Here is a 23458-nt window from a genome sequence, read left to right as displayed (position 1 = left end):
GGAAAAAGAGAAAAATGTAGATGTGTAACTGCATTAAAATCTAAGTACAACAAAATTCATAGGTTTAATAAAGTACATGAAGCAAGAAGTATTGTGAGATCTTAAAAACTGTACAAATCAGCAGGAATTTACATTTTTACAGTTTTTTTTTTTAAATTTTTAATAAAAGAAACATATGCAAGATGTATGGGAGAGCTTCACCATGTTATTTTTTCATGTATGTGAGGCAGTTCTAATCTTAGAACAAGCTGTTAGGTGACCAAAAGTGACCTTACTGCTCAGTGTAAACACAGACAGGTATGTTCTTACAAGTCATTACATTTCTACTTGTACTTTTTACAACTATCCAGCAATACCGAGCTTTGCATTAACTAAAATATGAGAACACAGCAAAAATAAATGGATCCAGCGAGATCCTGAAGGGAACAGCCATCAGCTCGCTTTTTAGGCTGCCCTTTAGATGCAGGTGTGTGTGTGCACATTCCTGCAAGAAAAGCTGGTTTTCCAGTACTGGTAACAATTTCCTGCAACTGTAAATATTCCTAAAAAGGAACGTTAACTTGTGAAAAAGAGATTCTAAAAAGAAATTGACAATGAAAGAAAATAAGTGTTAATACAAACAAATACAAAGCATTTCAGACATAGAGAGAGACGTTATGATAATAAGCTGAAATAGATGAGTAGACCGTGTTGGTAGCTTTGCAGTTAAAGTGGACAATGGTTAATCCAGTGACCCTTATTTTGATTGTGCATATGAAGCACATGTGCTCGTATGGCTGAGGAAGGATTTGAGAGCCAGATTTCTCCATATCCAGTATTTTAGTGTTGGAATAAAGCCTCTCATTCTGTTTGCCATCTCATCAACCACCTTGCTACCAGCTGACCTGTAACATCCAATTATATTCAACCTGACACTTTTCATTGACACTACTTGTGTGGTCTTGCCAAAGCTAATTGCTATCAGATTTCTCTTCTCTTTGCCTGCACATAACTGCAGTCTTATGTGTTTACAGTAGTTTATAGTTTTACAAGTTTAGAGTAACAGAATCATTCCTGTGTAAAATGCCTCAGACTAAAAATCTTTTTCATAAATCTGACAGACTTATGAACTGTCCCACGCCAGATTTGTGAATGTGTTCCTTTCTTTGGTTTACTTTTATACAAACTGTACTTCCTCTTCAAAGTCTCGTTTCTACTGTCTCAGACACAGTGTTCACTGTGGGTGTCATGTTTTCTTTCTGACTACGCCTTTGGCAGCAGGGCAGTGCCTGCAGCACCTCTTTGGGACCCTTATTCATGAATATATAGATGAAAGGGTCCACCAGAGGGCTGAGGTAGAGCAGCAGGTGAGACACTAGCCCCAGATAGCTCACCACCTCTGTCAAGGACAGAGCTTCTAGAAGGAGGTTGAGGATGAAAGGGACATAGAGGACAGTGTAGTTGGCCCAGATTGCACCGATACCCACCACTGTCCTTCTCCTCTCTGGTGATGAAGGATTAGATCTGGAGCAGATCAAAGCCCTCCATGAGTCCACAGCAAAGAAGAGGAGAAAGGGGAAAGGAGCAAGGAGAGCCACAGCGAACCAGAGGTTGTACTGTAGCACAGCGAGAGCCAGGATGGCGAATGGGGCAGCCCATGCCACCAAGGCCACTACGGGATGCCTCCTGATACTGGTGCAGCAGGCAAGGCACTGTGGGTAGGCCACCTGGAGATGGCGCTCCTGAGCTATGAACAGCATGAGGGTGATGTTGGAGACGACACCAAAATAAAAGATGAAGTCGGTGGGATTGGCGGAGAACGTGGACCCACTGTCCACTTTCTGACTCACATTAGGACGTCCGAGGAAACTGATGATGTCAGAAACCAGGAGGAAGATGACGTGCATGGGAACTTTATTCTCACCTGGAAAATAAACACAGAATTTAAATTAATTGCTGAACTATTGATCTTAAATACTTCACTCGTACTCAGGTAATACTAAAACCTATCATGATGATGACATGTTGTTAGAAACAGGTGCTTATCCATTATTTGCTGATACAACAGAAGTGCTGAAGATATTTGTTCAGAAGCGTAGAAGTCCCTGATCACTAGCAGTTGGCTTAACAATTATACATTTACCAGGCATGACATTATGGCCACCTGTCTAATATTGTGTTGGTCCCCCTTTTGCTGCTAAAATAGCCTTGACCTGTTGAGGCATGGTCTCAACTAGACACCTGAAGGTGTGCTGTGGTATCTGGAACCAAGACATTAGCAACAGATTCCTTAACTTGCGAGATGGGGCTTTTGTTTGTCCAGCACATCCCACAGATACTCAATTGGATTGGGATCTGGGAAATTTGGAGGCTAAGTCAACACCTCAAACCATTCCAGAACCATTTTTGCTTTGTGACGGGACACGTTATCCAACTGAAAGAGGCCACAGCCATCGGGGAATACTGTTTCCATGCAAGGATGGACATAGTTTTGCAGCAATGCTTGGGTACAAAATTCCGGCACTAAGCAGCATAAAACTGCTTCACCATGTTTGGTTCTAACAACAGGTATTACCTACAGATTCCCCTCCAGTGAGGGGTCTTTTTAAGTCTTTCTAGTACATAGTGTACTTCCAGTTTTTGTCCTTATTCAACTTCCTAGAAAAACAGCATGCTAAACCCGAGTGGGTAGGAAAGGCTAGACAGAGCCAAATAAATTGAGCTGCTGGGATGTTAGTGTGTCTCTCCCAGTTTCGGTGCCTCAACATCGCCCTCCATTCCAGAAACTCTTGCCACCAAGGGGAAAATGACATCACTTGTGTTACAGTGAAATCTGTTTAGTCTCCATCTTCACTGGACTGCTGAGATCTTGGGGCGTTTGACTGGCTTTACGTCCTTCCAGATATGACCTTGTTGTCATGCTATTGCATAATTTCAGTTGAAGTGTCTGAGCACACTATCTCTGTTTGAGTTTATGGCGGTGGATATTTTTGTTTGAAAGAGTTCACAATACTTTCTCGTTTTATACTGTATAGCTGCAGATTATTTATGAGACGTGGCCAAGGTCATTGGGGAATGAAGGGAAAAGAAGATTGATGTTTGCTGTTAAAAGCATAGATTTCTGAGTAATATCAGATGATCGTCAAATAGGTTATCAAATTCATCCCAATGGGAAAAAAATGGTTGTTTGAAACAGATGCACAGGCTGAGTAGCTTAAACAAAACTTTGCCTGTGGACATCTGATAACAGTTAGCCATCAGCAGGCTTAAACAAGGTTTAACGCTTCCTCTCTAAATGTGTGCCACAGTGCAAAATATCACATTCATTGTATTTGTGCTTTAACAACCTGTCTGAAAGTCTCTTGTTTTCTGCAGAGATGGCTACTTTTAGGAGGCAGCGTTTAATCACCCCTTCTCCACTGAATGTGGAGACTTTTTTGCCTCACGGACCGGTTTATGCCCGACAATATTTTCACGGACCGGCCTTTAAGGTGTCGCGGATAAATACAACAAAATAAAACTAGTACCGGTACCGAAAAAAAGAAGATTTATTCATAACACACGTGAAAAGACCCAGGAAAACCGAGTTAACGATAAAAAGATAACAAAATAACGCTGAAAACTGATAAAAACCATGAAAACCATACATTTCACACCTGAGCCTCAACTCTCGCGGCCCGGTACCAAACGACTCACAGACCGGTACCGGTCCGAGGCCCGGGGGTTGGGGACCGCTGGACTAGACCACAGTCACCAGTAATTAGGGCTATTTGTTTAAAATGTGTTAAGAGCCACTACTTGTCTGTGCCTACGATTCCTTTGCTGTGGTTCAGTGACTTTTTGCTTTTCTTCTCATTTCCTTTTACATTCTCTGAGGCATGTGTTCTACACCCAACAGTTTGAAGGTCTCTGGTACAAGAAGTATTCCAGAAGGTTATCAGCCAGGCTGTTATGATGCCAGAGACCCAGAGTTTATCTCCATGTGTCTGTGCTGAATTTTATTTCAGGTCTAGCACCTTTTCGGTGCCATCAGTAAGCAGTCCCATTTAGATCAGTGTATTCTGCTACTGTCATCACATGAGCTGTGATATCAGCCTATCGGGAGCATACGCTGCATTCCTGTAGACAAATGTCACTGTTTTCAACCTCCTTATCCCTCTTTGATGATATGGCACAATCATCTCCACTGTCTTTGGTTTTCCTGTCTAGTAGCTCAGTAGATTTATAATAGTGGCTATATATTTAGGGTGAAGAAACAAATTTTGTATTGTCTACATTAGCTGTTACCTTGTGTGTAAATTTACAACTGCTGGAAGCAAGACATGAAGTCTTTACAGACTCCTAGTGTCCAGCAGGATGCTCAGGAGATGCCCAGAAGCTGTTATCTGCCCAGTTTTTGAGGTAAAAGTAATCAAAGACAATTCATGTTAGATTCAGGGGGCTGTTTTCTATGGTTCCCTTTAGCCACACTTGAAAAAGTGTTCAGTGGTGACAAGTAGTTAGAAGTGGAGGTTAAAATGATGCACAGTGATAAAATCCCAAGAATGAAATAAAATAAAAAGCATATCCTGTGCTGCACACACTGCCAAAGTGCCAACTTTGTCTCAGCTTTAACCAAAATGTCTAACTCAGACCTCTGCATCCTTAGCTCTGAAATGCTCTACTCTAATCACAAGACATATTTAAACACAGAGAAGACAAACCTTTGGAGAGATTCTTGAGGATGTAAAGAGCGAGTCCAATGGCGGGCAGCCCAAGGCTGAAGGTCAGCCAATTCATCACTTTGGCTAAATGGACATTGGCAGGTGTGGTGTTGTTCCCAGTGGCACTAGTAGTGACACTGAGGAGGTCAGGGCCAGCTATTGTCACCGTGTTGTTGTCAGCCATAAGAGGCTGCACAGCAGCTCTTTATGTGTTCAGCTGTTTAGATGATCAAAGAGGTGATGCTGTGAAGGCAGCAGGCTGTAGTGACCACCTACTGCAGTATGCAAAAACACAAGGACAAAATCATTTTTAATGTGCCAAATAAACACATCAAATGTGTACATGTGAGACCTTAAACACAAACCTCAATATAGACAAATAACAGTGCTTAGCTATCCACCATTCTGTCTAAACTAAGCACTGAGCTCCCATTTAATTTAATACTGTATTTCAATATAAGCACGTTTCCTTTTAAGAAAAAAAATGTTTTTTGTTAACATGGTTAGTTTTTGTCTAAATAAATATATATTTGTCATCAAACTGACGGAACATACCAACATGACAGCAGCAGAGAAGGGAGTTAAGTTTAGAGATCGTTTAAGAGACAATTCATCCCCACATTTACATAATTTTCTGCTTCCCTGCAGTGCTGCTTGTCCATCCAGAACGTCTGAGTGAGAGTTACCCAGTTTTTGAGGTCTATAATGGAACTAAATGGTGCATTCCTTAAATAAAAACGTCCATTGCAATGCAGAATTCAGAGAAAGGACAGACTGTATTTTTATCATTTTTAATAACTTTCTTCATGTCCTACCTGTGGTGTATGTTGTGTTTACTTCCATGCGTCAAAACCACTTCAGGTGTGATCCCAGCCTTTTTTCCAGATTAAATTCAAAAACTCTTCAAATATCTCAGTTCCATCTTAAAATGTCAGACACCATGTGTCTTCTTGTGAATCTACGTGTCATGGAACTTTTACAAAGCTGTTTATTGCTGCTGTGCTGAGCCCCATTATCTCAACAGAGCTCAGAAAGCTGCTTTGAATGAGGCGTGGATGTGCTCAGTCTCCTCTGTTGGTGTTCGTGTCTGTGACACAGCAGGATGAGAAGATTTGCATTAAAAACTGATATCAGTATAATTTAACAGCCTTTATGTAAACTTTATTTCTGTATGTTTGTGTCACACTAAAGTTAACTGCCCTTATTTTTATTTCTAAAGGGAGGAGCCTAGATTTTATTTTTACCCACGCTCAGAAAAATAAAGGTGCCAACTGGAACCAAAAGTGGTTCTTTAGACTGATGCTATAGAAGGACCTTTTTTGGTGCTACAAAGAACCTTTCAAACAATGGTTCTCTGAAGAACCATTTCTTTCAGTGGCTCATTGAAGAACCTCTAAAGGTGCCCCAAAGAACCATCAAGAAATGGTTCTTTGGGGCACCTTTAATGGTTTTTCAAAGAACCTTTGTAAAAATGGGTTTAAAACCTTCTTTGACGTATGATGGTTCTTTAAAGAACCATGAAGACATCTGAAGAACCATTTAAGAACCATAATTTTTCTGAGAACAGGAGGATTATTTGCCTTAAAGAGCTGTTTGTTTTTATATCAAATATATGACTCTCAGGGGCAAAACCGACCAACAGAAAAACAAAAAACAGGAAACGCAACAAAAACAAGCAAAAAACTCAAATTATTCAGATTTAAAAAAAAAAAAAAATACTGTCATTCCTAAAATGGTAGTTGTTTTTTTTTTGTTTGTTTGAAATGCTGCCATATTTTCTGCTTTGTTTTTCTAAATGTTCTTTTTGTTGTTGTTGTTTTTGTCTTTTTCTTTTCACGTTCTAAAGCTCAGGGCTATAATCTGGTCAAAAGTGATCAGATAGAACAAATTATTAACCTGCTAAAGTGGGAAATAATGATTTTCCTCTTTCTAAAACTGATCTGATAGAAAACCCAAAACAAAACTTTTCACATGCGCTAAATAATAATAAATGGAATGTCATGTTCATTAGTTTAGTATTAGCTACACAACCTGATAAAGGTTTTTACTTTATGTGACTATCCAGGAGAAAAACTGTAAATGAAGAATGTGAGCAGAAATTCTTTGTACATTGTGCATCAGAGTAAAATATACAGGAGCTGAACAGGAACCTGGACTGAACAATGATTCCCTTCTTAATCTGTTTGATGTAGCCTTGCATATCTTCTTCTGCACAATGTTTTAGATTTCTCACATACTTTGGGTTTTTCCAGTTTTTTGCTTTTTAAGGCAGATGAGATATAAAACTACTTTTACACTCCTGTTGCATGTCCTGTAGCTGGTACCAGGAACTCAGTGAAGACAAAAAAGCAAGCTGACTTCATACAGGAGGGCATACTAACATTTTCTGACACCAAAAGCATTTGAAATAGTGTAATGTATGTAGTAAAACATACTGAATATTTTTAAAGAGGCTGTTTTGATATTAGAATGGACATACGATGGCCTGCAGTACTACAAACAGGAAGGATAGACAGATACTTGCTAGCCAACATTTTACAACATTGTGCCAAGAATATGAAACCATTTGAACACGTAGAAAAACTGATCAGTTTGCAGAACCTCCGTTTTAATTCAGCTGTAAAGGGCAAATAAATGTGTTTGAGTGTGGACCATGAGCTCTATAGAAATAAATAATACACAAGGGAAAATGAGTAATCGTAATCAGCATTCTCCACTCAGTCAGCATTTATCTGCACTTAATGTTCCTCTATAAATAAAGCAGGAGTCAACCAAATTCAAATTCAAATTCAAATTCAAATTTTATTTGTCACATGCACAGTCATACACAGTACGATATGCAGTGAAATGCTTACACAACTGCTCGTGACGTAAAGAAAAAAAAGAAAAGGCTATGAATAAGATAGGAAATAAATATGAAAATTAAAAGGGGTAAGTTTAACTAGGAAGGAATAAAATAAAATATATATATGAATTTGTTGAAAATAAAATAACTGTACAACACAAATTAGAATGAAGGGTAAATTTAACTGGGAAAGAATAAGATAAAATATATATGAATTAAAGTTTAAAATAAGATAACTGTACAGCAAAATACACAATACACAGTATAGAAATATATAAGAATGTATGAAGAAATATAAATATATATACAATAACAGCAGCATTTTACAAGTATTAAATGGAAATGAAGAAATATAATGTCCAGTGTTGTGCAAACCACATTGTAGGTGTCTTGTGCAGTGCAAATATGCTTAAAGTGATTAAGTGTAAACAAAGTCCAGACTGTCCAGTGTGTGTGTAAGAACCATATATGTGGGTCCGTTCTATGTGGTGGTGTGATTGAGAGACCGTATCGCCTGCGGGAAGAAGCTCCTCCTCAATCTCTCTGTGTTGGTCTTCAGGGAGCGGAATCGCTTTCCTGACCTCAACAGAGAGAACAGTCCGTTGTTGGGATGGCTGAGGTCCTTCACGATCTTCCTGGCCTTGGTCCAGCACCGCCTGCTGTAGATTGAGTGCAGGTCAGGGAGCTCGGAGTGGATGGTGCGCTCAGCTGATCGCACAACCCTCTGTAGAGCTCGTCTGTCCTGCATGGTGCTGTTCCCGAACCAGGTTAAGATGTTTCCCGTCAGGATGCTCTCTATGGTGCACGAGTAAAAGTTCCTGAGCACCTTGGAGGGCAGTTGGAAGTCTCTCAAGCGTCTGAGGTGGTAGAGACACTGTCGGGCCTTTTTCACTACGGTGTTGATGTGACAGGACCATGACAGGTCCTGCGTGATGTGAACTCCGAGGTATTTGAAGCTGTCCACTCTCTCCACTGGGCACTCGTTGATGACGGGGGTCTGGTAGTTCCTCTCCTGCTTAGTACTGAAGTCCACTATCAACTCCTTTGTTTTACTGACGTTTAGAAGGAGGTTGTTCCTCTGGCACCAGGTCTCCAGATTCCTAACCTCCTTCAAGTAGGCCGTCTCGTTGTTGTCAGAGATAAGGCCCACCACGACGGTGTCGTCAGCAAACTTGATGATGGTGGTGGAGCTGGTAGTGGCCACACAAATTTTCCATGTGATTCTTGAGTTGAAATCAGCTTTAACTTGAGATCGTAGATTTATAAATTGTATATGTTCGAAATTTCATACATACGTAATCACTACAGTAAGAGGCTGACAATCTGACAGCTGCCTAACTATCAACACAGTCAGAGGTATATAGATGTAGTCTTTAGATTTTATTCTGAGCTGAAAAATCTAAACAAACAAAAGTAACAAATTAATATCGAAATGGCAACTTTGTGATCGAAGAAATGAAAAACAGCCTCGGTCAGCTGGTTCAGTTGCAGCTGGCGGAGTCAGAGAGAAGTTCAGTTTATTAAAGAAAACCTGCCAGTAAGCTAGGATCACAGAGACTGTTGCCCTGGTAACAGACTCAAAATTTAAGCTAAACCTAAATTTAAGGCTCACAGTAATTTTATTAATAGTTGAATCACAGAAAAGTTTATAATAACAAAAACATCAATTACAATTTCTCTATGAGGCCCTTGTTTTGGTTTTTAATTTTAATTGTTTAATTTTGAAAGCGTGTAACTGTTACATATTAAATCATCAAACCTTCAGGGTTACAGTGAATTTAAAGACTGAGTCACAAATCCTGCTGCTCTGCACTCTGTGGGACAAACCTTCAAGTATTCAGCACATCCAGACAAACACCACTGAAAAGACTTCAGTACATCCTTATTTTCATTCATTTGTGATACACCTTTTGATTCTGTTGCTTTAATAAGTTAAAACAATAGTTCAGATTCACACTAGCAGTTTTCATTTTACATTATGTAGAGGCTGATGTGTAGAAAAACCCATTAATAACTTAAAGAATATGAGGAATATTACCTGATCATCATTTTAAAACAAACAAAATCAGTACTTCTTTTATTAGTTTAGCATTAGGATACAGTGAAAATGAGTCAAAATCATCATGTTGGGGACTGGAACATGAAACTAACAGTCTTGCTTTGGTGCTTCCAGATTATGAAAGAATTTCAATAACAGAGAAAGAGCTGCTTAACACTCCAACACAGAAAAACATCCATAAAATGTTTCTAATAATGTTGTCCATCTGTTCAGAGACACTCAGTTCAGTCCGTTTACCCTAGCTGCATTCTCTTTTGTCCTCCGAGGGGAAAAGAGCTAGAGGTCACGAGGGGCCTGAAGGTGCTTCTGCTTTGCCTTTTTTTGTGGGGTCCATAACGGTTCCTTCATAGGCGACCTTGTTTTTGATGCCTTCCTGTATCAGCCTCTGCTGCACACGGAGCTTAGCGTTGTTCATCCTGCAATAAAACCTTGACAGTGGGAAGAAACACGAGCATTCCGATTACAAAACAGAGTAGTAAACAAGCTAGACAGGGGGGAAAGAGCCAAAAACAGAAATGTTTATTCTGAGTAAAATGTGAAAGGCAAGAAAAACTGTTCTTAAGACGTACCAGGACCCGAGTGTGGTGACCATAAAACCCGCAAATCCCACGTCAAAAGACCTCTTCACCCGACCTGAGGAAAACAAGAAAACATGTCAGATAAATATAAGAACAACTGGAAAAACTTCTGTTTGCTTGTATTTCTGTTTAAATGGCCTATGATAAAATGTATACTAAGGTTTGGATACATCAAGAGGTTTTGGCTTTGCATGATGAACTGTACAAGAAAATTATAGTAAATTACTTCACATTCCAACCGAGACACACATCCCCTCTGATGCTGCATCAGGAAGGGTATTCCATGTTGTGTCAAAAAGTGATTGCCTGTATTTAAACTGTTGTAAGTGACTTGTTGGCCTATAATCTGTGAAATGTTTGCCAAATAGATTACTCGTGAAACAAATAAAGTCATTTTGAGTCACAAACAGAATCCCTCTCACAAGGTAGAAGCTGCAATCAGGTTTTGCAAAGTGACTATTAGATTTCCTGTTTTTATCCAGCGAAAGTCACATTGTTATCAAAAATCTTTTTTTTTAAAGGACTGTATTGATTATAATATAGATACAATAATGCACCATCATAAAAATAACTCCAAAACACATCCTTTCTTTATTTTATGCATATCCCCTTTATAAATCCTGTTGACTACAGTCTACAGTTTATTGCTACCTGCTGTGGTGACCCATTGTGGCAAGGGAGCATCCAAAAGTAGCTGTACTTTAACAGTTGAGTGACAGTAATAAAAGAAATCAAGCAGTAAATTCAGAGACATCTCAGACTCGAGACTCACTGGTAGCCAGAAAATAAAGCAGCCCAGCAGCTACTGAGCCTCCGGCTCCATGCAGGATGGCCTCTCTGGCACAAGGAGTGTTCTGGACATCCAGGATCCCCAGCAGCCTCAGACCCTGAAGAACAGACAGTAAAGACATTTTCCCCACACTGGACAGAAATGCAGTGATGCTATTTGTGCTGCAAACCAAAAAGAATATATTTACAGTTTACTACACGTTAATGCTTTCCAGTAACCACTCACAGTCCGTTGTTTAATTTAAATGTGTTGTCGTGAACTCAGACAAGTGTTTTACAGAAAGCTTGAATAATGGGGTCAATAATCGGTAAGCCGAAGTTTTCGGATTGCCATACTGTTTAAGAAAATCGTTGCCTCACTAACAGGGATGCTGGTTTCATGTCTGCTACTTAAAGTTAACGTTTAAGCATCTTGTCTCATGAAGGTTATGTGTCATTCAGCTGTCCTCTATAACTGGTTGCTTAATTTAAACGTTCGGAATGTTGTCATTACTCGAATTGAGCTCGTTTTTAACTTATAATTTCATAATTTTCTCCTACAGTTCAAATGAAATAAGCTGAATCTGTCGCCTGATGTTGACCTTCTGCAAACATCAAGGCTTTTCCGCCGCGATTCCATCGAGTTCCTTCAAGTTCTCACCTTGGTCTGAGTCTCCCCATCTTCTCCTGCCATATAGCCGCCGTATGTGTGTCCTTCTTCAACGTGCAAGTTCAATTTATGTTAAAAACATATAATCACTTTCGTAACAACATTGCCTCTGTACGCATGCGTCGTACCTGTCGAATGGTCCGTTCCCTATGAGTCGCCGACTCGAACGTACTGAAGATGTGTGGTTCCGGCGTCTGCAAAAAAAAGTGATTTCCTGTTTTTCTGTGTTTTTCACATCTAATATCGCTACTTCGTTTAGTAAATAGATCGTAGTGATCAAGATTTATAAAGGGGTTAGATATAAAAAGTAAGTAATGACATGTTTAGCAAGTATCTTTATGACTCTTCATTATTGTGCCTACATTATAATCAACCCAGGTCTTTATGGTCACTTAAAATATGCTTATAGAACTGTGATGTTATTTATTTTATTTTAATTTTTTTTTTACAATTTCTGTTGCCCTCTTTGTTACTTAAAAAACAAATTTTTAATATCAAAGAGAATTTTTTCCCTGATAAATGAAAGATATATAAAACTGACTGTCAAAAATGATTGCAGTAGTAAGACAGTCAAAAACAAAAAACAAACAAATAAACAAAACTATCCTGTTTGCTACAGGCTATTTGCCAACATAAGCAAAAATATAAGACCTACAAAACCAAATAAATAAAGGACAGAAACATTAGCAATCACTTTTCACCTTGTAGATGTGCCTAGTTGCTTTAAGAAAAGAAAAAAAAACTCCAGTAAACTGGTTGAAGACAGTATGTTCTAGATACAGACTGTGCTGCGTTGTTTTATGTGTTATAGAAAATGGATACAGGAAATAAATGGTTAATTAGTTAAATGAAAAGGAAACTGAAGTCACACTGCTGTGTCATCCTAACCTATCACAAACATTAATCCTGACGGGAATTATGTGACACGGTAAACGTTTCCAATAAACAACATCAAACAGGAAGCCTGCATGTCACAGTGATCCTCCATTTAAAAACAAGGTTATTTCACTACATCCACAACAGATTAGCAGTCATCCTGTTTTGGTGGTAATTATTTTTTCTATCATTACATCACTTTAGGGGTCTGATTGAATATAAAAAAAATGAAAGAGGAAGATTAAAGACTTGAGCACTGTACCTATAACAGGGAGAATGACTAGAAAGAAGAGATGCATACTAATGAATAGTGTAAAGCATTGTTTAAAGTTTGTGTCAAATATATTATAAAAGTTATTTGAACAGATTTTTAAGCATTCTCTGAACCAGCTTTTATTTTTAATGGTTAAAGGGAAGACTGCATGTTTAGAATTGGGTGAAAACCAGTTAAATTTTTGGTGCTTCTGTGACACATAAGGTTTTAAAAATACTTTTTTCCTCTTAAAAATATACTTCTGCCAGCTTGTGGGTAAAGAAAAGTTTAAATGTTTTATCCTTCTAATAAAAACAGGTAGTTGGGATTAACACTGATATCCTATCCGAGCTTGTTTGGTACTAGATACTTGACTCCTGTGTCCTTTATAAAGCTGGACAGCTTACCTCCAGACACTGCCTGCAGCCACCGGAGAGGTAAGACATGCTGCTCTTACTAGCAGACAGATGATTTATATGAATCTTGTTTAAGTGTGGAGGGCTATATAGATATTTACATATCTATATTATTAACTTTAAAACTTTATTCTGTATTCCAGCTCCAGTATTATAAGTATGGAGCTCAAGAAATATCGTTAATAGAAAAGCTGGTATTTTTGCAGTATATGCTGACCTAATTAATAGATATTAGATGAGTTATTAATGATTTATGTGCATATATTTTATGTTTTACTTATGTATAGATATGCTAGTGACACAGATTTTCACCAGGGATAGTGGTGTAACACCCTATAAAGGCTTATTCTTTATTTAATCTGAAAAATGAACACAATAAGAGGACAAAACCTTTTAATTTTCTCACTGAAAATAGAATTACACCCAATACAGTCAAAAAAATTTGGTACAATGCCCCCCATCATTATGCTTGCTAGCTGAAAAGTCTTAAGGAATAACTAACTAACTGAGTGACTAACTAATCCAACTTGCCGCCTACAGAATGATGGCACAGATTAGCAGAATGCTCCTTGCTCTGATGTTGAGTTTGTTTGTTGGAGCTTCAACTTTCATCTTATCTCCTGCAGGTAAGAGAATAGTATGATTATTGTAGGAAGCTTATATTGATCTAAGATGTTATTGGAAATATTGTGAAAAAGGCTGAGGATTCTGTCATTCTTATATTAAAGATGCTAATAATATATATTTATATGTGTGCAAGGCTTTTATAAAGAAAATTTATAATAATAGAAAACAAACAAACAAAATATAGAATTAATGGTTGTGTTCCAGTTGTGTTGTCCTGTATTACCACAAACATCACAAATACCAAAATCTCTAACAAGGTTGAGACTTTTATTTTTGGAACCAAATAAAAACTTATTCCACCTCCAGCGGCCTTCCAGCTGCCGCCCTGTCAGCTCATCAACCAGACAGTGTCTCTGGAGAAAGAGGGCTGTCCCAGCTGTCACCCAGTAGAGACAACCATCTGCAGTGGACACTGCATCACCAAGGTAATGTGGTTCATGAGTGTAAAGGAGAGAAAAAAAAGTTAAAAGCTGCAAAAATCAGGAGATAAAAACAAATCATTTGGAGGCCCGAAAACCAAAAATAATACAATCAGAGCTTATTTGATTCTTTACGAAAACATATGTGGTAACACTTTATAACCCGACCTGCAAATAAGGCGCAAGTGCTCTGTACTTACACACATTTTGAGGTCAACAAGTCAGGTTTTTGCAAGAAACAAGTACATTGTAAGTATCCTGCACTTGCCTGCAAATTGCAAGTGTAGGGTACTTGCACCTTAGTCACTCCATAACATGACCCGCGCCCCAGAAAGTACAGGGTACTTACAATGTACTCGTTTCATTGTTTCTTGCAAAAACCTGACTTGTTGCCCGCAAGATGCATGTAAGCACAGGGTACTTGCACCTTACTCGCAGGTTGTGTTATAAAGTGTTACCACATATTAATATCAGACTCTTTTCTTTTTTTCTACATTTTCAGCTGCTGGTTATAGACACCACCTATACTGACTGGTGTTACAGTCCACATTTTATGCACTGATGCACATTATGCAAAACTTCCACTTCATGCGTATACAAATTGGGAAAATATTCTAAGCAAGTCAGTCAGTCATGGTGCCTCTAAAGCTTATCAGTCAGCAAAAACTAATACCTGTATAACTGCATAATCTGTGGTTTAAAAAGACGTGCTATTAAGAATATGTTAGCTGCCGCTTCAAGCTATTTTCAATTTCATTTGATGTGTCTGTGGATTTTATTGTGGTGAAAACAGGAAGGTTTAGTTTAAGTACTCATAAAGTCACAAACATGCTGCCAGCTGCTGTTTACAGTAAAGTCAAGCTGTGTGTTTAGTATATTTGTCTTGTGACTCCAGTACTTTATTAGAAAGATGTAAGCGATTAAACTGGAAAGAAATTCAGTGTATTTCACCTGTATCTGTGTCACAGGTACTAAAAGCTTTCTGGTTTCTTGGCAAAAGTAAAGGAATAAATTAAATTTCAATTTTATTTTATTCATATAGCACCAAATCACAACAACAGTCACCCCAAAGTGCTTTATATTGTAAGGCAAAAACCCAATAATAATACAGACAAAATTCCCCCTATCAGATGACCCCCCTTAGAGCAAGCACTTAGTGACAGTGGGGAGGAAGAACTCCCTTTTAACAGGAATAAAACTCCAGCAGTTCAAGGCTCAGGGAGGGACAGCCATCTGCTGTGACTGGTTTGGGTTGAGGGGAGGAAGACAGGAAAAAAGACACACTGTGGAAAAGAGCCAAAGATTAATAATAAAATAATGATTAAAAGCAGAGTGATGCATAAAAAAATTAATACAATAAAACCACATCACTTGAACGCCCTGAAGATGTAACACTATTAACAAGATAATCAACCTCTGTGGGAGTAGCGTCTAGGTAGCTCCTCTGCACTGTGTTGGCACATGATTCATTGAAAACATTAACTTTCCCTCACTGTGATGTAGTTTAACAGTAAGAATTTATGCCTAAAACCAGGACTTTGAAACTTAATTTAAAATTTTAGGTGAATTTCTTGTTTAAAAACAGTTGCTTCTGTAGTGTTATAACAACATTTTTGTAAGGATGCTGTTTTCATTTCCCCTCCCTTTAGGACCCTGTCATCAAGATACCATTCAGCAATGTGTACCAGCATGTGTGCACATACCGGGACCTGTACTATAAAACATTTGAGCTTCCCGACTGCCCACCTGGTGTAGACCCGATCGTCACCTACCCCGTGGCTTTGAGTTGCCACTGCGGTCGCTGTGCCATGGACACATCTGACTGCACCTTTGAGAGCATGCAACCGGACTTCTGCATGAATGACATCCCTTTCTACTACTAAAAGAAGCTCAATCACATTTAAATACATTATACAGAGTATATGGAAGCTGCCCTGTTGTTTAGAATCAACCAGTAATAAAAAAAATATATGTTTCTGCAATCGAAATAAACACATGATGAATATTTCTCTCAAACAGTGTCTTTAAAAAAGATAAAAGGTGATTGCAGTGTCTTAAAATTGACGCCACAGCTGGAGTAACTTTAACTTTCATTATATCTTAAGGCCAGCAGAGATTCAAAAGGACATCTGTGTAAAATTTAGATGGAAAAAAGTTCTTTCTGCAAAGTGATATATGACCTAATTCAACAGTTTATGAAGAATTTATGTCCTCATTTGCTAGTTTCAAGTCTTACTGATGTGACATGATGCATTCATTTCATAAACTGTGGATCCGATTACAGTCAGCCTTTGTAACTCTAATTTGTGACTCTAATTGGATTTCATCTACTTTAATTGGACATTAAAGTAGGCGAGAAAACTACACTGAAGACATTTGAGCTGGCTCACAGTAAATGATATGATGTACACATTTAAACACAGGATCTAGAAGTCTATTCCAAAAGGTTTGTCTGTGTCAATTAATCAGGATTTGGTGTTCTTAATGGATGGATGATTAAGTGGATGGATGGTGCACCATGTACATCTACTCGTATGGTCTTTGCCTGTAAGAGCTCCGTTGCCTGCTTATATTGCTTTGAGTAATCACATTTTCATTTCTGAAGATAAGGGTATCAACTTGACACAAATGTTCAACGTGTATTTTTCTTCCTGCGGGTTGTTTTGTGATTACAGTGAATAGAAGTGGCTCAGATGACTCACCAAGAGACGTTATAATGCCCATCCCAGCCTTGTCCTTACTGTGGCAGTAAGGATAAGGCTGTGCTCTCTTAGGTCCATACTAAAGCTTTTCTATAGGTCTGATAACGAATGGTTAGTCAGATCCAATACAGATGTGAGGTTTTACTTTGGAGAAGCACTTTAGTTAGGGGACTGTGCAAATTGGGGTAACATTACTTAAATTTATCCAGATAACTCTGTTCAGCAACATTAATTAAGTCAGAGGTGAATGTACTTTCAACTGAAACCCCAGAGTCTTTTTAACTTAGTTCTTTGTCCTCTATCTGCTGGTAAAGATCATCAAAGATGAATTGGTCAAGGTCAAAATGCTCATTTTGAGGTTTCAGAAATGGGATTTCACAAACCAGTGGGCAACATCACACTGACTATGTCCATGTTTTATAAACAGCCTATGACCATGTCATGGAAAAAAGGTGAGTAGTGTTAAAGAACAGAAGCAATAATAAGAAAAAAGAATTAACAAACACTTTTTTGTAGGTTTTAAAGTTAATATAAAAATATACTTAAATGTTGCTTTAAGTACCAAAGCTACAATATGTTGTTAAACTTCTAGTTTTATTACAAGCATTTATCTCAGGTAAACGTGGAAGCACTTTTGCAAATATGTGATATTTTGATAAATTAAGTAGATATTTGAGCATTACACAGCTACATTGTCGCCTGAAAATATCTTAAAAGGTTATTTTGTGACCCAGAAAGGGTAGTCTGGGGAAAAGGAGGATCGCATTTGTCGGCCACGGTTGTCGGAGCCTGTGTACTTGTAAGAGCGGCAATGGCGGAGGGCGCCGCTGAAAAACTTATTACTTTTTCTGGGTCACAAAATAAACTTTTAAGATATTTTCAGGCGAGAATGTAGCTGTGTAAAGTTCAAGTATCTGCTCGATTTATTAAGACATCACATATTTGCAAAAATGCTCCGACGTTTTCGGAGACGTCTATTTTTTTTCATGCTTTGTGGCAGCTTTAGAACATCTGTGGCATCTATTAATGTCAAATCTAGCCTTTATTTAACAACATAAGCAAACTCTATGTTACAATGATTGCACAGCCATTAAGGATCAAATCAGTTTCTGAAAAATGTTCTGTTTTTTCTCCTCTGCTTGCTTCTTACTGTCTTTGAGGCTCGGGACCAGCACTCCTGTTGTTGGACAGAAAGACATCAGTAAGTATTTTGGTTTTCCAATATATTAGCAACTGTCAGTGACATTTATATTAATCAGGCTGAACTTTAATCATACTTTAGATCAGCCTGTTTTACTTGTTGTTTTATTTGTGCTTTGGTTTGGGGAAGTTGTTTCTTTACTGATCTTTTTCTGTCTTCTGTTATTAGACTTGAGATATGACTGCACTATGCTGTTGCTGGTGACCACAGTTAATTCTACAAGACATGCTGTGTAAGTAAACAAACAACAACAGTTTGGTCTGCATTTCTTGAAAGATCACATCCCCCAAACTTAGTTTAGAGGGTCTACACTGTATATAGTGAAGTCTGCAAGTTTCTAACAGCAAAATCTGTTTTGTGCCCAAAATCATTTTGCACATCATTAGAGTGAAAGTTATTGGCCATGTTTGCATAGCCCTTTTTTAAAATGATGCTTTCATGACATTATTGTGTGTTGGGTGGTGGTCAGGGCTATCCAGACTGACAATTTGGGACATTGAATGTCACCTCTCCGGTGGGGAGGGAGCCTGAGATCGTCTAAATTGGAGTCTGTTTTATACCAAATGCAGAAAAAAATGTTTTAAGAAAGCAATTAAGTTCATGTTCCAAAAAATATGATTGTTTGCTTGCAGGACACCAGGAGAGATGAGTCCTCCGTCACAGATGGTGTGGTCAGTGAAGATGGTCGCCTGCAGGTTCAAGCTCATTACATCTCCAACCCACATCCACTGCCAGTGTACTTAAGGGAAGTTAAAGACTTTCTTCTGCACCTACATTTGGATCACCTCGATCCATGATAGTCATTCAGGCAGTGATGCCTGGACTGGAAACAAGCATCCTTAAAATAATACAACATTCCAGCTCCTGTGTTGGAATGAAAAACAAATGTGTTTAAATTAGAGACTGCACTTGTGACAGAACAATAAATATTTTATTTTGATTATATAAGTAATGTAAGTACAAAACAAACTTGTGGTAGACCTAAACTTATTTTCAGAATAATTACATCTGAGACTTTGTTTCATTGTAAGATTATAACAGTGATGGCAATATAATTGTTTGTTGTTCAGCAGAACAGTGTCCAGTATGTTGGCTGTTATACTTTGTTGTGTTTGAAAATAAAAGTTGGGTTCATTTTAACATCATTACAAAAATTGTTGTTAATTATTTTTAATCATATTCAGGTTACCACAAATTGTTTTTTCATTCAGTTGAACTTAACATGTTTGTCAGTAGGTAAACAATCAGTATTGTACAGTCAGAAATATCAAGTTATTCTTAATACTGCAGACTTGCAATGTATAAGTTGTCCTAACAGTCATCTTAAGTAAGCTTTACTTAGTTTTTTTGAGGCAACGAGTTTCCATAATTTTTTTGAGTTCTGGGAACTAACAAGGCTGTACAGTGTACTCAAAATGAGTAAGTTGCCCTAACTTGGTCATCTTAAGAAAACTTGATCCAATTTTTTTGAGTTCTGGGAAAAAATGAGCTTGTACAGAGTACTCATAATAAACAAGTTGTCCTAACTTAGTCATTTTTAGCTAAGCTTTACTCAATTTTTTTGAGGCAACGAGTTTCCATAATTTTTTTGAGTTCTGGGAACTAATTAGATTTTACAGTGTGGGGGAATCTGTCCATAGGACAACTATTAGTCGTGCACTGCACAAAGTTGGCCTTTATGGAAGAGTGGCAAGAAGAAAGCCATTGTTAACAGAAAACCATAAGAAGTCCCGTTTGCAGTTTGCCACAAGCCATGTGGGGGACACAGCAAACATGTGGAAGAAGGTGCTCTGGTCAGATGAGACCAAAATGGAACTTTCTGGCCAAAATGCAAAATGCTATGTGTGGCGGAAAACTGACACTGCACATCACCCTGAACACACCATCTCCACTGTCAAATATGGTGGTGGCAGCATCATGCTCTGCAGGTGCTTCTCTTCAGCAGGGACAGGGAAGCTGGTCAGAGTTGGTGGGAAGATGGATGGAGCCAAATACAGCGCAATCTTGGAAGAAAACCTCTTGGAGTCTGCAAAAGACTTGAGACTGGGGCGGAGGTTCACCTTCCAGCAGGACAACGACCCTAAACATAAAGCCAGGGCAACAATGGAATGGTTTAAAACAAAACATATCCATGTGTTAGAATGGCCCAGTCAAAGTCCAGATCTAAATCCAATCGAGAATCTGTGGCAAGATCTGAAAACTGCTGTTCACAAACGCTGTCCATCTAATCTGACTGAGCTGGAGCTGTTTTGCAAAGAAGAATGGGCAAGGATTTGAGTCTCTAGATGTGCAAAGCTGGTAGAGACATACCCTAAAAGACTGGCAGCTGTAACTGCAGCAAAAGGTGGTTCTACAAAGTATTGACTCGGGGGGCTGAATAATTTTACGCACACCCCACTTTTCAGTTATTTATTTGTAAAAAATGTTTGGAATCATGTATGATTTTCGTTCCACTTCTCACGTGTACACCACTTTGTATTGGTCTTTCACGTGGAATTCCAATAACATTGATTCATGTTTGTGGCTGTAATGTGACAAAATGTGGAAAAGTTCAAGGGGGCCGAATACTTTTGCAAGCCACTGTATATAAGAGTTGGATATAGCCACCATGCCACCACCCATTAGTGAAGTTAGTGAAGTTGCGGTTCTAATATTATCAAGAATATGATACATGGTCTCAATTATATTAAAAGAACAAATGCATGATTTTCAGTGTTGAAATAGGAAGCAGTATAGTTGACTGCTAATTTAGATTGCCTTAAGGAGTCAAGAACTCAGCCAGAACTCAATTGAGCATGTGCATTTGGTCATGCATCCGCAATTTTTTTAGCATAGCACTACACCTCTACTCAAAAAGTAATGGAATCACTCAGATAGCTATGGTAGCTCCTGGCATCACCTCCAATCAGCTGTGGCATTGCCCTCAAAGACCCTAACATTACCTCTAAACAGCCACAGCATCACCTGCCAAACAGCAATGGCAGGTCATGGCATTACTTCCAAACAACCAGTGATGCCACAGTCAAGTGTCAATGCCATGATCTGAGTAACCTCCTGCTGTAGAAACAGGTCCCACAAAGAGGCTGTGTCCTGTTGTAAATTCCTAAGGACCAGTCAGGAAGTTCTGGCAGAACACTATGGGCAAAGTCAACTTTTCTGTCAGAAAAGCTAAAGTGCAGTTCAGACACATTATCAATAATGCATTTCTAAAACTACAAAACAATGGCCAGTTTTATCTGGAAGCAAGTGTAAATAATTATTTTACAATTTATTAAGGACGAAATGATGAGCACCTTCTGATGCACACTCACAAGTGAATACCAAACACTTTCCCCCCCAATGGGATTAACAGGAAGAAGAATGATTCTCCTTGATTAACTCTATTACAAAGCCTTAAGTTTGAGTTATCAGCACGAAAGGTAAGTATGGATGGGGCTTCATGGGGGACACAACTGATTAGAATATTATGTATGCGAATGACCTTTACCTATAGAATAAGGTTATGAAATATGGCAATTTTCCCATAAACCTCTGTACAATCAAACTTCTTTTTTTTGCATCAGGCATCAAACTTATGTTTTATTTTTTATTCCTAATTAAAATTGCTACAGTGGAAGTTACTTTCTATACTTTCAAACTGTACCATTCATTCAACAGCCCCTCACTGAGTAATAAACAAAATAAATGAACTTAGAGCAGCAATTAAATTGATATCCTACTTTCAGTTACCTACTGAGCAGTGCAGGCATGTCACACCTACGTTCCACAGGGGAATAGTTGATCCATCTGAGGATGGCCTCAAACACAGTGCTCTCCTGCTTCACATTGAGCTCATCCTTCTCGATAAGATCTGATAGTTGCTGCACAGAGAGCTGCAGGAACTCCAAGGAGAGTGCTGCAACCTCTTCAAAGTGATGGAGGATGTAGAGATAGGCCTTTCCCCTGAGGTCAGGACAGTTGTGTAAGTCTGCTAGGTTGCAGATACTGATGCAGTTATTGAAACAAAGCTTCCTCTCCAGGAAGTTGCAGCAGGCTTGAATGACACCAGTGACGATGAAGTGGTCTGCTTCCACCAACAGCTCCAGTACATTGTCCTCTGTCACCACAACAGATTGGGTATAGGCATATTCCAAAATGAGGCTCATTGCTTTTGGGGACACAGTGGGGAAGTTGTAGACCTGGTTTGATGGTAGTGGTTTGTACAGATTCAGGTCAGCATTTTCACATTGTCTCTCTGTCATGAAACTGAAAAGTACCTGATGTCATGCACTTGTGGTTAAATAGCATTTGTAAAATTTTGCAGCTGCATGCTTACTTGAGCAAGCTGTGATCAAGAGTTATGAAATTAAAAAATCTAAAATGACTTGATTTCAAATGGGCAATCTCCTATTTAAGGTGTCTATTCAGGCATGTGCAGAAAAACTTTCAGCATTGCTGCTATGTTAAGACAGACAGAAAGATATAGAGTTGTCTAGGCATTATAGCAAATATTCCAGTAACAGGGGACAGCAGGCATTAAATAGCTGCAAATATAATAACTGAATTTTACATTATCAAATTTACTGACTAGACAGAATAGGAAAGAGCGGACATGTCCCACTGCAAGAGGAATGGCATATCATTGGCCACCTCTCAGTCTGGCCCTAAATCGATTACCTGCCAGTTTAGACATACAATTTCAGCTAAACTGGTGAAGGAACAGCTAATATCACCACTGATGTGGTCCCATTACTTTTGGTGCAGGCCAGTTTGTGCACAACTTTATTAGAACTGCTGCTGCTGCTGTGGTGCTGATGACATAGAATGAGAAAGCCAGTTTATAGCGTCTGTTATCTTTCAAACCAGATCTTAAAGGCTCATTGTGGAGTCAAACACAAACATGTACTATATATGTATCCCAACAAACCCCCCAAAATAAATAACTAAATAAAAATACAGGATTGTTTTTTTTTTTACCCCTAAAAATTGCTCCAGAACATTTATAGTGATCAAAAAGTATAGGTTAACATTGAGCTCCCAATACCTGCTGCACTGTGTTACATGAAACTTTTGAAGTAGGATAAATGCAGAAACAAACCACAGCCAAACAACACAGGCCTGCTCACCTGAAGTATGCGCTGCAGTTGCAGAGGATGATCCTGTGAATTTTAAACTCAACATCTCCAGCTCGGATCACAGAGTCACACAACTGTCCCTCCAGAAAAAGCTCACTAAAGACAGTACTACAAGTGCTGTTCATTATTCAGATGATACTCAAGAGGTTTAAACTTCTCAAAAATCTCCTGTTTAGTGTTTTCCTTTAGAAATCTGCCTACACTTTGTCTAAATTACTGATTACCTTAACTTATGCTGCCTGAAAAGC

The 23458-nt window shown here is 38.5% G+C and overlaps 4 protein-coding genes across 4 annotated transcripts; 1 reads left to right on the top strand and 3 right to left on the bottom strand.

The window, feature by feature from the left end:
• Window positions 1-124: 124 nt before the first annotated feature.
• si:ch211-132e22.4 lies at window positions 125-5694 on the bottom strand. Its single transcript, XM_039621381.1, has 3 exons — window positions 5498-5694; window positions 4683-4957; window positions 125-1903 (listed from the first exon to the last, which is right to left on the bottom strand). Exons 2-3 carry the CDS (start codon window positions 4864-4866, stop codon window positions 1179-1181), a joined length of 909 nt encoding a protein of 302 aa, XP_039477315.1. The 5' UTR covers window positions 4867-4957; window positions 5498-5694; the 3' UTR covers window positions 125-1178.
• Window positions 5695-9575: 3881 nt separating this feature from the next.
• Window positions 9576-11751, bottom strand: LOC116309928 (cytochrome c oxidase assembly protein COX20, mitochondrial). The gene is made up of 4 exons (XM_031726651.2): window positions 11594-11751; window positions 10937-11051; window positions 10156-10219; window positions 9576-10014 (listed from the first exon to the last, which is right to left on the bottom strand). The coding sequence occupies exons 1-4, from the start codon at window positions 11624-11626 to the stop codon at window positions 9870-9872; spliced, it is 357 nt and encodes a 118-aa protein (XP_031582511.1). The 5' UTR covers window positions 11627-11751; the 3' UTR covers window positions 9576-9869.
• A 1911-nt stretch (window positions 11752-13662) lies between these two features.
• Window positions 13663-16198, top strand: lhb (luteinizing hormone subunit beta). The gene is made up of 3 exons (XM_031726640.2): window positions 13663-13773; window positions 14081-14199; window positions 15843-16198. Exons 1-3 carry the CDS (start codon window positions 13689-13691, stop codon window positions 16074-16076), a joined length of 438 nt encoding a protein of 145 aa, XP_031582500.1. The 5' UTR covers window positions 13663-13688; the 3' UTR covers window positions 16077-16198.
• A 5623-nt stretch (window positions 16199-21821) lies between these two features.
• LOC116309923 (kelch-like protein 10) lies at window positions 21822-23421 on the bottom strand. The gene is made up of 2 exons (XM_039621618.1): window positions 23202-23421; window positions 21822-22341 (listed from the first exon to the last, which is right to left on the bottom strand). Exons 1-2 carry the CDS (start codon window positions 23333-23335, stop codon window positions 21822-21824), a joined length of 654 nt encoding a protein of 217 aa, XP_039477552.1. The 5' UTR covers window positions 23336-23421.
• Between the last annotated feature and the right edge of the window lie 37 nt (window positions 23422-23458).

This window comes from Oreochromis aureus, linkage group 13 (assembly GCF_013358895.1).
Source record: "Oreochromis aureus strain Israel breed Guangdong linkage group 13, ZZ_aureus, whole genome shotgun sequence".
Classification (NCBI taxonomy): domain Eukaryota; kingdom Metazoa; phylum Chordata; class Actinopteri; order Cichliformes; family Cichlidae; genus Oreochromis; species Oreochromis aureus.
The sequence above is the reverse complement of the archived record's forward strand: the minus strand, read 5'-3'. Positions and strand labels throughout refer to the sequence as shown.